This window comes from Thermobia domestica, chromosome 17 (assembly GCF_964235325.1).
Source record: "Thermobia domestica chromosome 17, izTheDome1.hap1.1, whole genome shotgun sequence".
Classification (NCBI taxonomy): Eukaryota; Metazoa; Arthropoda; class Insecta; order Zygentoma; family Lepismatidae; genus Thermobia; species Thermobia domestica.
In genome coordinates this window covers 7,384,858-7,398,485 of record NC_137470.1, presented here as the reverse complement: position 1 = coordinate 7,398,485, position 13,628 = coordinate 7,384,858, and the positions used below count along the sequence as shown (strand labels likewise).

Sequence of the window (13,628 nt, the reverse complement as noted above, 5' to 3'; positions counted from 1 at the left end):
ACCATGACGATCAAAAGCAAAAATCACAAAACGTTACCTCTACGCCGTTCTCATCTTTCCTAATTCAAGTAACTGGTTACCTTCTTAGTCCCTCACTAGAGTACTACTTATTCTTCTACGTTCAAATTAATTCTGGAACCGTCCAGTGTCGTCCGTTATGGACACTGCCACTCCTTTATTATGTAAGTACAGCGATCGGTATTCCCTCTAAATCGTTGCGTAGTCGACTACCTTGGCGCTTCCTAGTAGGTAGGTGATAAGGTGGAATGGAATTCAGCGCGCGACGTCCGTAACTGAAGTCGTATCTTTGAAGTATAAGTTTTCTACTCCAGGTTGTAGATTAGTAACCCTTCGTTCTAATGCGCGTTCTTGCTGTGCGAGTAGTCCTGACTTCGATTCTTAGTTAAATATCTGTCCGGGATCAGAAGCAGAGTAGTGATTCGGATCTCCTGTAAATCTAGTGCGGAGAAAGCGGCGTTATATTTCAACCAATGAATCAGTTAGAGAAAGATTATATACTGGATGTTGCTTGAGTTGTCTAACAGTTGTTAATAAAAGTTATCAGATGTTCATTGTAAAGAGAGCTACTTATAGCTAGCAAAAGGTCTTTATACGTGATACTATAATCATGTTATCTATATATATAAAAGAGAACGCACAAAATCCTTTGTCCGCTCATCACGCTAATACGGCTGAACCGATTTCTTTCATTTTTGGGGGGTTGTTAGGATTTGGACCCTAGATGGTTTTTATCATATCACTTTAATTTTCAATTACCAGTGTCTTGAGATAATTGACCAATCAGGTGTCAATACGTACAAAAAATCCTTTGTTCGCTCATCACGCTAATACGGCTGAACCGATTTCTTTCATTTTTGGGGGGTTGTTAGGATGTGGACCCTAGATGGTTTTTATCATATCACTTTAATTTTCAATTACCAGTGTCTTGAGATAATTGACCATTCAGGTGTCCATACGTACAAATCCTTTGTTATTAGTTCATCATAGGTATAAAAATAAACGTATTTATATGCAACCCGCATGACCCTGTGACTCGGCGGGTTAACATAACTAACAGGCGCTATAAATCACTTGAAAGCGAAAAAGTAAAAATTATCTAAGTAACAAAGTTTATTGCGTTCCGGGGTGACCGCAGCGAAGCGGGGTGAACGCTGCTAGTGAAGAATAAATTTACCAGATGGCAATTGCGGATCTGGTGGCTTGTTGGTAGTCTATACCTCAACGTGTTGTATTTACACGTTTACAAAAAGAGAAACGAAGTAAGAAACAAATCACTAAGAAATATTGTTTATCATTACGTTTATTGTATTATAAAATTGAGATGTAAGAATCAGACGTTTCTAAAGCATCTTTATATATATGTTCGCAAGAGTTTTTATTTACAAGACTACAGTGATATGCTATTGGACATTATTATTATTATTATTATTATTATTATTATTATTATTATTATTATTATTATTATTAGTCATACCCTGAAAGGTATGCAGCTTTTTAACCATTATGAACCTGAAGTCCAGCGTACCGGCACCTTTATTTTTAGAAATAAAACACTGAGTAGAACTATTTTCCTTCTACATCCACAGCTCCTTTTACATAATCGTTATATAGATATATAATACTTTAGTTACAAGTATCATGCATTTTAAAAAGTATTGTTAATGTATGGAATTCTTCTTTTGTAGCGTAGCGAGATAAGCCTAGCAACAAGGCAGTCTTGTGGCTTACTACATTCGAAAAGCTGCCAAAGGCCATCGTCAGTCACTAAGATGATACGAGCTAGGGAGGTATGTATCTATCTCAGAGAACGGACCTACATATACAAAATTTGCTTGTAACTAGGTACAGTAAATGACAAAAGTTCTTTCAGTTTGATGAAATTAGTTTCGTTAATACCTTCAGAATGGAAGGGCAATTTGAATACAGTTTTCAATAAATTAAAAACAATGTAATTTTCTGTCAGTTTCAGTCATACCATTTGTTATTCCCAAAATAAATTTTAACGAACTGAAAGAACTTTCGTCGCTGATTGTAGAATGACAACTACCTAAGTTGACCGTTATTTCCGTAGATAGCCATTGGCCAAGTTCTACAATATTATTCGCGTTTAATGAAATAAATAAATAAATTTCCAAAGGCGCAAAGGCAGGAAAATGTGAAAAACGAAGTTGTTGTATATCCATGACCTAGATCTCAACCGGACAAAGAAAATCCACATTTGTGTGATTTAATTAAAACTGTAATTAATTGGATTTAATTAAATATACAAGGATTTTCAGAGGGAAGTGGGTAGCAAATACTTTTTTTTTTTAAGATTGTACGTGGTACCTCTCAAGAAGCTTTAGTGGTGTCACTTGGTTGAAAAAGTGTGAAAACCTTTTCATTGAGCTGGCCATCCTGAGTGAGGTTTCCCGAGTTTTCCTCATTCACACCAGGCAAATGCCGGGATGGTACCTAACATACAGGCCCAGGCCGATTTCCTTGCTTTCCTTTCCTCGGATAGTGTGCTCGCCGAGGGACGTCATCCCTCATACGTGTCGTGCTAACATGGCCATAGATGCCGAAAGCCCAGAAATCTAATTCATAATCCTAATCCTAGTGATGGACTAACATGGCCATAGATACCGAAAGCCCAGAAATCTAATTCATAATCCTAATCCTAGTGATGGGCTAACATGGCCATAGATGCCGAAAGCCCAGAAATCTAATTCATAATCCTAATCCTAGTGATGGGCTAACATGGCCTAGATGTTGAAAGCCCAGAAATCTAATTCCTAATCTTTATCCCTAAGACTAGGGATGTACTCCTCTGAGTTATGTGTGTGAGATTTTGTAGTGAGTGGTGTTGTGACGCCTCTTGACACTGCTGGTATAAAGTATACTTGCCTTAAAACGATCCGGTGCCGACACAGGCTATGTTTGTAGATTCCTACTTCTACCTCGGTCCATCGCGAAATAGGCGTATTACGAGGGCTATCCAGAAAGTAGATTACGTTTTCGTCTGTGTCCGCTAGGGGCGGGGCTAGCGCAGCCATCTTGGGGTCAGAGCGTTGCGCAGCTCAGTCGGCATCTAGCCGTGCTAGTGAGAGGTTCGTGCTGTGCTCCGTTAAGATACTGTGACGGTTTGAAATGTCTGCGTTAATTGAAAATCCCGCGAGCTGCGAGGTGCGTGCAGTAATAAGGTTTCTGACAGCAAAAAACTGTAAACCGATAGAAATCTATCGGCAGCTGTGTGAAGTGTATGGGGACAACATTATCACTGAAGGTGGAGTGCGACAGTGGGTCATAAGATTTAAAAATGGCCGAACCAATGTTCACGACGAAGATCGAAGTGGGAGACCCAGCAAAGTGACTGCCGAACTTGTCGAAAAAGTCGATGTTAAAGTCCGTGAAAATCGAAAGTTCACAATAACGGAACTTTCTTTGAGTTTTCCACAAATTTCGCGAAGTTTGTTGCACGAAATCATCAGCGAAAAGCTTGGTTACCACAAGTTTTGTGCAAGATGGATTCCAAAAATCTTGACAGAGGACCACAAAAATCAGCGAATGGCTGCAGCGTTGCACTTTTTGGACGCCTACAATAAGGATGGTGACTCTTTACTCGATCGCATCGTTACTGGTGACGAAACATGGGTGAAACACGTGAACTGTGAAACGAAATTGCAATCAATGCAGTGGGGGCACACAGGTTCTCCCCAAAAACCCAAGAAATGCATGCAAACAATGTCGGCAAGGAAGATGATGGCGACTGTTTTTTGGGACAGAAAAGGTGTGATTTTGGTGGACTTCCTGGAAAGAGGCACTACAATAAACGCTCAAAGGTATTGCCAAACTCTGCAAAACCTCAGAAGAGCAATTCAAAACAAGCGCAGAGGAATGTTGAGCTCTAAGATCTTGTTGATTCACGACAACGCCCGGCCCCACACGGCAAATGTCACGCGTGAAGTTCTTGAATCTTTTCAGTGGGAGTTGTTTCCTCATCCGCCGTACAGTCCCGACCTGGCACCGAGCGACTTCCACCTATTCCCAGCAATGAAGAAGTGGCTGGCTATGCAGCGTTTTGATGACGACGAACAGCTGCAAGAAGAGGTAACGAAGTGGTTGAAGTCGCAGGCGGCCGAATTTTTCGACGAAGGAATTTCCAAGCTCGTACATCGCTACGATAAATGCCTTAATTTGAATGGTGACTATGTCGAAAAGTAGTATTTGTGTGTGGCTTTCATCTGTATATAATAAAATTTGTTTCCTATACTTTGTTGATTTTTTATTCCAAAACGTAATCTACTTTCTGGATAGCCCTCGTATATTACCCTTCTTTGGAAGGGTGTTAGTAACCGCCGTGAAAATGGCTAGAGATTTGTGAAAGTTACGGTAGTGAATCCTAACAAATCGGTCCAATTTTTATTCCTACTTAATCCTACAACCAAGTAATTTCTTTGATCTTCTGCAAGTCAGACCTATCGTGATTAACCATTCCATCTTTGGATGGATGGCAGTGAGGTCATAATAGTGTAAAGTGCCCACCGTAGTAAGGCCTGAGATCAACCCAAGGGAAGTGCTCTGAGCTTTCATCATCAGCAGACTTCGAGTCGAGTCTTCTCAGCACCGGGTCTATATGCGACAGGACCTGCTGCTTAAGATGAGATCATCATCTCTATTTGAATTTATATCTAAGACAATCCCCCTCGACTGATAATCGAACACGGAATCACGCGCTTAGAAATCGCGTACCGTAGAAGTATGTTCAGTTCTTTATTATCACTACCCAATGTCTCACCAAGATCATATGAGTGTCAAAGTGAAGAATAAATTGTGGGGTAAAGTAGCTGGCAAGTTCCATTATGAGGAAATAACTTTTGAAAGTTTAAAAAGTTCATTTGTTTTAAGTAAGACATAACAGTATGCTTGTATTATTATTATTATTACTCTACAATTTAGCTTGTATCAAACTCATGTGCTAATCTTTTATTTTGTATTTGGTCGAGATGATTTGATGTATTTTTAATTTATTTATTTTGTTTTATTTGTATTTCTTTTGTAATTTTTCATTGTATAGTATTGTACATTATGACCATTTTGGCTTCGGTTGTGGTCTTTATTATCAATAAATTCAAATTATTATTATTATTATTATTATTATTATTATTATTATTATTATTATTATTATTATTATTATTATTATTATTTATTCATGTATTTTTTTCAAGCAACAGAGTTCATAATTTCTTAAGATTTAAAGGGACACGGTGGCTCAGTGGTTGAGTGCTTACCTCTGGTGCGTGGGGCCCCTGGTTGTATCCCCGGTCTCTTCATCTCAGCGACCACAAAATATATGGATATTATCTCATCTCATTTTTGAACATTTTTGTAAGTAACCCCCTCCCCCTCCCTTAGGTGTGCTAGAGGTCATACCTCAACAGTATTCTTTTCCATGTTGTAAATGATACGTTGGTTGGAAATGCTTCCCTTGTTCTAGAGTTATACTGGAACATGCACACATACAAACATACATTTGTATATATGTAGACTTTATGTCTTAATGTGTTTTAGGAATTGACAGTGATTATATTGCCAAAGCTTATGTTTTCATCGATGTATAATACCACAATAAAAATATCCTAACTATGTATAAAACTACATAAACTGACGTAAAATAAAGGGGTACTTCCGGTTGACGTGGAAAGTTGAAATTTGGCATGATTGTAGCTTTCTGGGACTAATTCACAGGAAAATTGTCAAAAGTGAATATTTTTAATTTTTAGGGGGTCTAAAGGGGGAATGAAGAAGTTTCCCATGATATTTAAATGGGCGGTTTTTGAACCTATAATCTGATGTTTTAGGTATTTGGAATTGGAATAAAAGTTTAAATTCGGTATTCTTGTACGTTTTTGTAAGTGTTACGTAAGTAAATCACTACAAGTAAAAATTTCCAATTTTAGAGTGGTTTTATGGGGAACTGAAAAATCCTCTCCATGTTATTTGTATGGGACATCTTCTACACCCCAAAATATTTAGGCACTCAAAGTAGGATAGAATGATGAAATTTGGCATGGCATGAAATTTGCCAAAGCTTATGTTTTCATCGATGTATAATACCACAGTAAAAATATCCTAACTATATATAAAACTACATAAACTGACGTAAAATAAAGGGGTACTTCCGGTTGATGTGGAAAGTTGAAATTTGGCATGATTGTAGGTTTCTGGGACTAACTCACAGGAAAATTGCCAAAAGTGAATATTTTTAGTTTTTAAGGGATTTAAAGGGGGGATGAAGAAATTCCCATGTTATTTAAATGGGCGTTTTCTAGGGATACAAGTTCTTATCTTTTAGATAGTTGAAATAGGAAAATAAACTTAGAATTGTGGGTTTCAGAGGTGCGAGGCCGTAGACCGAGTAAACGCGGGGGTCGGGGGCGAAACCCCCAACTGGGCCTAATTCAGGAAATGCAATTAAAGATCAAATGCACGAAATTCACTCTTAATGCAAAGGCTGATACATAAGAAATGTGAGGCCGTAGGCCGAGCAAATACGAGAGACTGGCGGTGGGACCCCTAGCTAGCCAAAGGCTAGTCGAATTGTAAGACTAGTTGGTACATTTTTGCTTTTAAGCTGTTTTCATTACGTTAATAAAGATTATTATTATTATTATTATTATTATTATTATTATTATTATTATTATTATTATTATTATTATTATTATTATTATCTCCTCAAAATTGCCTTCTATATCCTGAATCCTAACCCCTGCATTTGGGGCTTTGTAGCTCCGAAATTAAGCACACAGCAAAAGAAACGCATTTTACTTAAACTTTTTATAGTATAACTTACCAAAGTATTTTATATTTTTAATTGTTTGAAAATATCTGTGTTAATTGTAGAGTGCTTACAGCCCAATTCATTTTTCAGGTCGGCATGTATGGTAGCAATGGTTTCACTCGTGGTGATTGCTGTAGGATATATAATTCATACCTTCCGAACAAAATGAAGCGTGTAGCCACGTATCATAATAAGGCCTTTTGCGGCACTTATTCAAAGGACGGGAATGTTTTCCTGAGTGCTAGCCAAGGTAAAGTACGATTTTCCTTTTTCTACACTTAACCTATTGGTAATTTAGTAATTAGGAATGATTTTAATCAATTTATTTATATTTGTACTTTACAGTAATATCGTAACTTTTTTTTTTCAAGTAATATAAGTGTCCATTCGTTAATTGGAAAGAACAAAATTAATGGAATATATTCAAACTTCACGCTTCGATGACTTAAGCATAGATGTTCATTTTACTCCGTCTTCATTCGCCCTCATGAAGGGAGTTGTCAGTCGCCCTCGTTCACCCTCACCCTCGCGAAGGTGTCCATCGCCCTCCTATTGGAAATTTGTCCTCGCCCTCACAGTGGCAATTGATCCTCCCCTCGTTCACCCTCGCCTTCGCAGAGGCAGTTGGTCCTCTCTGTTGTCCACCCTCGCCATCGCGAAGTGAGTTCTCCATCACCCTCGTATTGGAAGCTTGTCCTCGCCCTCGCAGTGGCAGTTAGTCCTCTCTCTCGTTCACCCTCGCCTCGCGAAGAGAGTTGTCCGTCGCCCTCGCGTCATTGTGGGCAAGGGATTTTGAGGGTGAGGATGACCTCGAGAGGGCCTCCCTCGCGAGAATGAACATCTCTGGGCTTAAGTTTGAATTCACTTCAGTTCGGGTTTTCCTATTTCAAGCGGCCGTAAAAAGACTTTTTTCTATCATGAAGACGTAATTGTGGGGACAGGATGGCTCAGTATTTACAGCGCTCACCTTTGGTTCGAAGAGTCCGACTTTTCACGGAATTTTTCCATTTCCGCCACATTTTCATTTCACCAACTTTTTTATATTCTCTTACTTTTAGTAATAATCCATCTTCTTTAACCTAAAGGACATAATCGTGAAATGTGAAACCAGAAATGAAGACATAATTAAATAAATTTAACTAACATTCACTTATTATGTACCCTGGGATTCATCATTGGATTGTTACATTACAAATATGATTTCGGTAGCAAGCCCTGTTGCCATAGACAGCTAGACACTAATGAAGAGCTTCAATTTCACAAATACTTTTAGATTTTACTTTGTTTTTAAACACTGGATCGGCAATAAGTTGGTGATCACTATACAGAGTAAGTCACAATTAGCGACACTAATATAAATATAATCAAGATGTTTCTATTTACATAGGTTTCATGCGATTTTAAATGGTTTCTCTTTACTTCAGTTTCTTTTAGCTTTCATGAGCGCAAAAATTATATAGTTGCTTGTTATTATAAAACTCGTTACACCTCCCTAAACCACCTTTTGCAGACTGTTTTAAGAGTTTTAAGGGGGCGCAGTGGCTCAGTGGTAGACCGTTCACCTCCGGTGCTTGGTGTTCCCTGTTCGATCCCAGCTCAAGCCGTGTGAACTTTGTGGTGAACAAACACCGTGCTCATGGGTTTTCTTGGGGTTCTCCCGTTTTCTCCTACTTTCTTCATTCCACCATTTCACTCATCATCACCGTCTCCTTTAGCCTAACCGGCATAACCGTGGGACGTAAAACTTAAAGATTTCATTTTTTTTCTTCTAAGAGTTTTCTTAAAGTCAAAAAAAACTTGAGCTACATCGTTTTGTCGCACGCCATATTGGTAAATTCACACCCATTTCATGATAATTGTTAGGTAAAATAGTTATCTTCTTCTTCCGAAAGGATTTTTTTTTAAAAAAATTCGATACATACCTAAATGTCTTTCTTGACTTCGAGCGATAAATTCACTCAATTGCATGAAAATCAATGGGCAAAGTCATTAGTCCCTCTGAAATGAATTTTCACATAGTCGATCCTTATAACATTTCCCAAAGTTGATGCATAGTTAAATCATTAGCCCCCTAAAATGAATTTTTACACACTTAAGCAGAATTCGTATGTGCCTTTCAGTCTTAACGTATTTTTTCCACTACGTTAAATTTTCAATTTCAAGGTTGCCTCGCTTCCTCAATATGATTATTCAAATGAGCCACACATTAATATAAAATGAAATTGACAAAGCATGTATTTTTCTTTTATACACCTAAACATAAGTTTAGAAAAACAATTTTACAAAAAAAAAAAAAAAAAAAAAAAAAAAAAAAAAAAAAGTAAAATTCACATTTCTATTCAAAATGCATTAAAAAGTAAAATTTAATTCAAAGAGTGAAAACGTACTACTAGGTCTGGAATTCTATCTGGTTCTCCTGCTTATGCTGCTGATGCGCTTATCACTGTGCTACCGAGTTCTTCTCCAGACCAGCCGCATAAAAACCTAACGGTTTTCAAATTGAAATTGTGACCAGACTGATTTCACATATGATCTTCTATTTTCCAATTGAACTATAACTCAAACTGTTCTGTTTACAACAATTAGATATAAAACGTACAACTCATACTTCCTGAAAATTACATTTTTCTTATTATTATTGTTAAGTATTCTGCTTGTTGGTAGGTCCTGGAACTAATGAGGCTTTTTTTATTTATTTAGATTTGTGTCTGGAAATGTTTTTTCCACGTTTCTCGATCTTCAGCTTCCTCTTTTAACTCCCAATATTTTCAAATCGTCGATCACTTGTGTTCTTCTTCCTATTCCTCGATTTCCTTCCATTTTTTCCTTCTATAGCAGTATGAAGAAGACAATTTCTTGGCAATATATATCCAACTCAATTGGCCTTCCTGCAAGGGATGCTGGCTAAAAGTGCCCTCTTCTCTCCTATCCGTTTTAAAACAGCTTCGTTTGTTACCCTCTCTGTCCTTTTTATCTTCTCCAACTTCCTCCAACACCTCATTTCGAGGCTCTCTAATATATTTCTTCTCTAACTTCCGTAATGTTCAAGTCTCTGAATCATGCAGTCCAATTCTCCATATATAGCACTTGACCAACTTCTTCCTGGCTCCAATGTTAAGGCTGCTAGTTAACAATGATCTTTTCTTGTTGAGTGCTTCTTTGGCTATGGCAGTTCTTGACTTGATCTCGTTGTTGCAGTAAGCGTCTCTTGTCAAAATACTTCCCAGATACTTGAAATTTCCTCGATATTCTTTGGAATTCGAACAGTGCCTGGTTTTCCTGAATGTGTCTCCGTCTTGGCACAAGCTCTTTTCCGAATATTCTTAACCCACAACAATATTGTGTTGAGGTTTGAAAAAAACTGTGATGTCAATGAATGTTGGTTAGCGTACGCGCCTTTGGCATGGGAGACCCGGGTTCGATCCCGGCGGGATCTGATGTGGTTCGGATTTCACGTTAATCAGTAGATCCACGTCTCATATACTTTCGCTGCTGAACGGGACGTTAAAACTTAATTTCAACTCCGATGAATGTTGAATTGCCGACGAAATGCATGATGAGAAACAACCACTGATTCATTAAGAAAAAAAGAAAACTCCATGATGAATGCTGCTTGCGTATCTCCATGATGAATGCTGAATGTTCTGCTGACAAATACTTCATAGGCACTGAACTGATTTGAGCTGAGTTCAGTGTCCTTGTCAAGCTCAATATTGATGTCTGTGAAGAAATGATCTAAAAATATATGTAATAAAATAATAATAATAATGAAAGAAACATATAGAAGTATAATTTTGAAAAGGTAGGTGCGGTATGTTACGTAACTAATTGTTGTTCAGCTCGAAAACAAAAGATATTGGAAATAATCAGTCTGGCCACGATTTCAGTTTGAAAACCGTAAAGTTTTTCTGCTCGACCCTGTATTTTTACCATAGGATGCATATTTGAAAGGAAATGATAATACGCGAGCTCTACTCAAGTTTTAACTATGTTCAAATATTCATTTCAAACTCTCCATCTCTTGTTATTTGCGAAAAACCTGAATCCCGTGCTCGCTTAGGATACCCATTTAATCAAGTTGTAATGATAAAACCCCAGGTCAACCAAGTACAAAAATTTATTTTAAACGGTTCAACCATCTCGTCACTTTCGCCATTTTATGAATAAAAAGATTAAAAGTGGGAAATTAGAACTACCTTCATTTTTCCTTGAGAGGAGCATGATAGCTCAATGGTAGAGCCCTTACCCCTGGTACGTGGGGTCCTTGGTTGGATCCCCAGCCAACTAAGTTTCTGATTAACAACATCGTGTCCGTGGGTTATCTCGGGGCACACCCACTTTCCCATTCCACCAATTCTTCCATCAGTATTCAGTTGCCTTAATCATCCGTCTCCCTTAGCCTAAAGGGCATAATCGTGCTAACGAGAGAACTAGCAACTAAAAGAGAGACTTAAAAGTGATTTGTGAAAATAAGGTAGAGAAAGATGCGACTGACAGAGCTAGGTAATTGTTTCACAAGTTAAAATTTTTATAAATGAACTAGCTGAACCTGCGTTCTCTACAGAGCGTATCGTTCACATATGAGCATGAATCTCCTTGTCATTACTCACAACATCTGTACATGTCCCTTTACAGACTCAAATGAAAGACGTCTTGATTAAAAAAAAAAAAAAAAAAAAAAAAAAAAATCGGCAAGGGTATTATAAAGGGGAGATTTTTTTCAATTATTTTTTCTCAATATCTTGCACCGTTTGCAAGATTTTATCCTACTTCTGGTTGGAGTTCCTAATTCGTGTATGACCAGTGTTTTCTTTCTTCTTGCATGTAGTATGCAATAAGCAAATACATTACATACACAATTAATTATAATGTCCGTTATATATGGTGTTCATTGGGCAAAAAACTAAAAATAAAGATTCATCTTAGACTGGAGAAATAGTTATCCTTCCTTTTCATTATTATTTCGCCATTGAAACAAATGAATTAGACATATGCAACCTCTATATACAACTATGTGGTGTTGGAATGTATAATGCGTAGGATATGATGCTTTAGTTTTTTTTTTTCAACATTTCCAGTGTACCAGTAAAAATGTAATAAAGAAATAATGACCATGTTTTTTAAATATTCAATTAGAACTGGACAATCTTCGAAAAATTTGCAATCGATCAGTGAGAACGTCATCTTTCTAGAGCCTGTAGTTTCCGAGATCTCATTGTTGAAAGGATTGGCCACAAACATATAAACGTCCACAAACATAGTTTAAAACAACTCCAAAGATGATAGCACAATTCATTTGAACTGATTTTGGAGAAGACTTATATTACAATACAAAAGCTTTGAACAATAATTTAACATGATAAACTTTATGGAAAAGATCTATTTAAATAATTTATTTAAGTGCACATACTTTAAAATATTTTTTTTTAACGTGAAATCACAAAAAACCGTAAATCAAAGGTTTAAAATCAAAAGTTAGAGGTTGGAGCTCAGGCGCTTGTATTGCTTTTGTAGCATTTTAATAGATAGATTAAAACTGGAGAATCTCCACAAAATTTGGAATCGACCAGCGAAAATGGCACGTTTCTAGCACTTGTGGTTTTCGAGATCTCATTATCGAAGGGATTGGAGACAAACATATATACTTTTCTTTGGAAACAAACTCGTAAACCTGGCATTTTAATATATAGATGAATAATATTGTTTTGAATGTCATGAAAATTATTATTTCTCATGCAAGTCCATGATGTGTTGCTTTTTCGATTTTTTCCTTTTATAAAGTAACTACCAAAAAAAAATAATAATATTTGTCCTGCTAGAAGACATTACTAGTACAGTCGCCTTCAAAAGTGTATACCTAGTAGAAATCCAGAAATGGCAGCCATGAAAGCCAATGTGCTGACAGTAACTACCCCACAAGCTTTCAACGACCAATTCTTAGTCGGGGTGTAGCGCCATGGAGTTTGTGTGTAGGGAATGTTACGAAATAGCACTTAATTTGAGTACACTCTTAGAGCACAACCCTCTGCAACTTTTCTCTTTACAGTGTTTTTGTATAAACTAGTATCATATATTACCTTAGTTGTTGATACTTATGACTTTTTGTTTTCTTTCTTTTCCACAGACAGAAATTTACGTCTTTACAATACAAGCGAGGGAAAGTTTGACCTTTTCAAAACAATACAAGCACGAGACGTTGGTTGGAGTATTCTCGACACAGCTTTTAGTCCTGATGGGAATTATTTAGTATATTCAAGTTGGTCTGAATGCAGTAAGTATGGCATTACATTCAGTGCTAATGTAGTGTATTTTGGTAATGATGAAGGCATTTTCGTGGAAGTCAGTCAGTCTAAGATTAGTTGTATGAAGGTGATGAATAATGCAAGTAAAAATTACGTAGGATTCTCTCGCTTATGATATTGATACTAGGACCTAGTGCTATTATCCATTTCATAAAAATAGGCTCCTGGTTTCGCGGTCCTGCCCTGACGTTCACTCAAAACTTATATTACATAGTCGTACCTCGTTGGAATTGCTGGAATGTTGTCTTTTCAATACTTAACATACCAAAATTTTCTTTGTAGTGTGTAGTGAGAAAAAAAAATAGAAATTAATGAAAAAGCGCCTATTTTTATCGTACGTTTTGGTGTATCGATGTTTATAGGACTATATATATCAAAAACGAGATCCTGTGCACGATATGTAGATGCATCCATTAGCTGTAAAGTTGTGAAAAGTTCAATTTTCATCACGTGATACTTTTCACGTAATTAAAATAAATTTATGA

At 37.0% G+C, this 13,628-nt stretch overlaps 1 protein-coding gene across 4 annotated transcripts in view; it reads left to right on the top strand.

Moving 5' to 3' along the window:
* Window positions 1–13,628, top strand: part of LOC145673772 (DDB1- and CUL4-associated factor 11-like) — a 91,780-nt gene that overhangs the window by 38,772 nt on the left and 39,380 nt on the right. For all 4 annotated transcript variants that reach the window (XM_081743529.1, XM_081743526.1, XM_081743528.1 and 1 more), the window contains exons 3-5: window positions 1,707–1,808; window positions 6,932–7,091; window positions 12,966–13,112. In XM_081743529.1, the coding sequence (XP_081599655.1) occupies window positions 1,707–1,808; window positions 6,932–7,091; window positions 12,966–13,112 (409 nt within the window). The remainder of the gene's footprint in view (window positions 1–1,706; window positions 1,809–6,931; window positions 7,092–12,965; window positions 13,113–13,628) is intronic.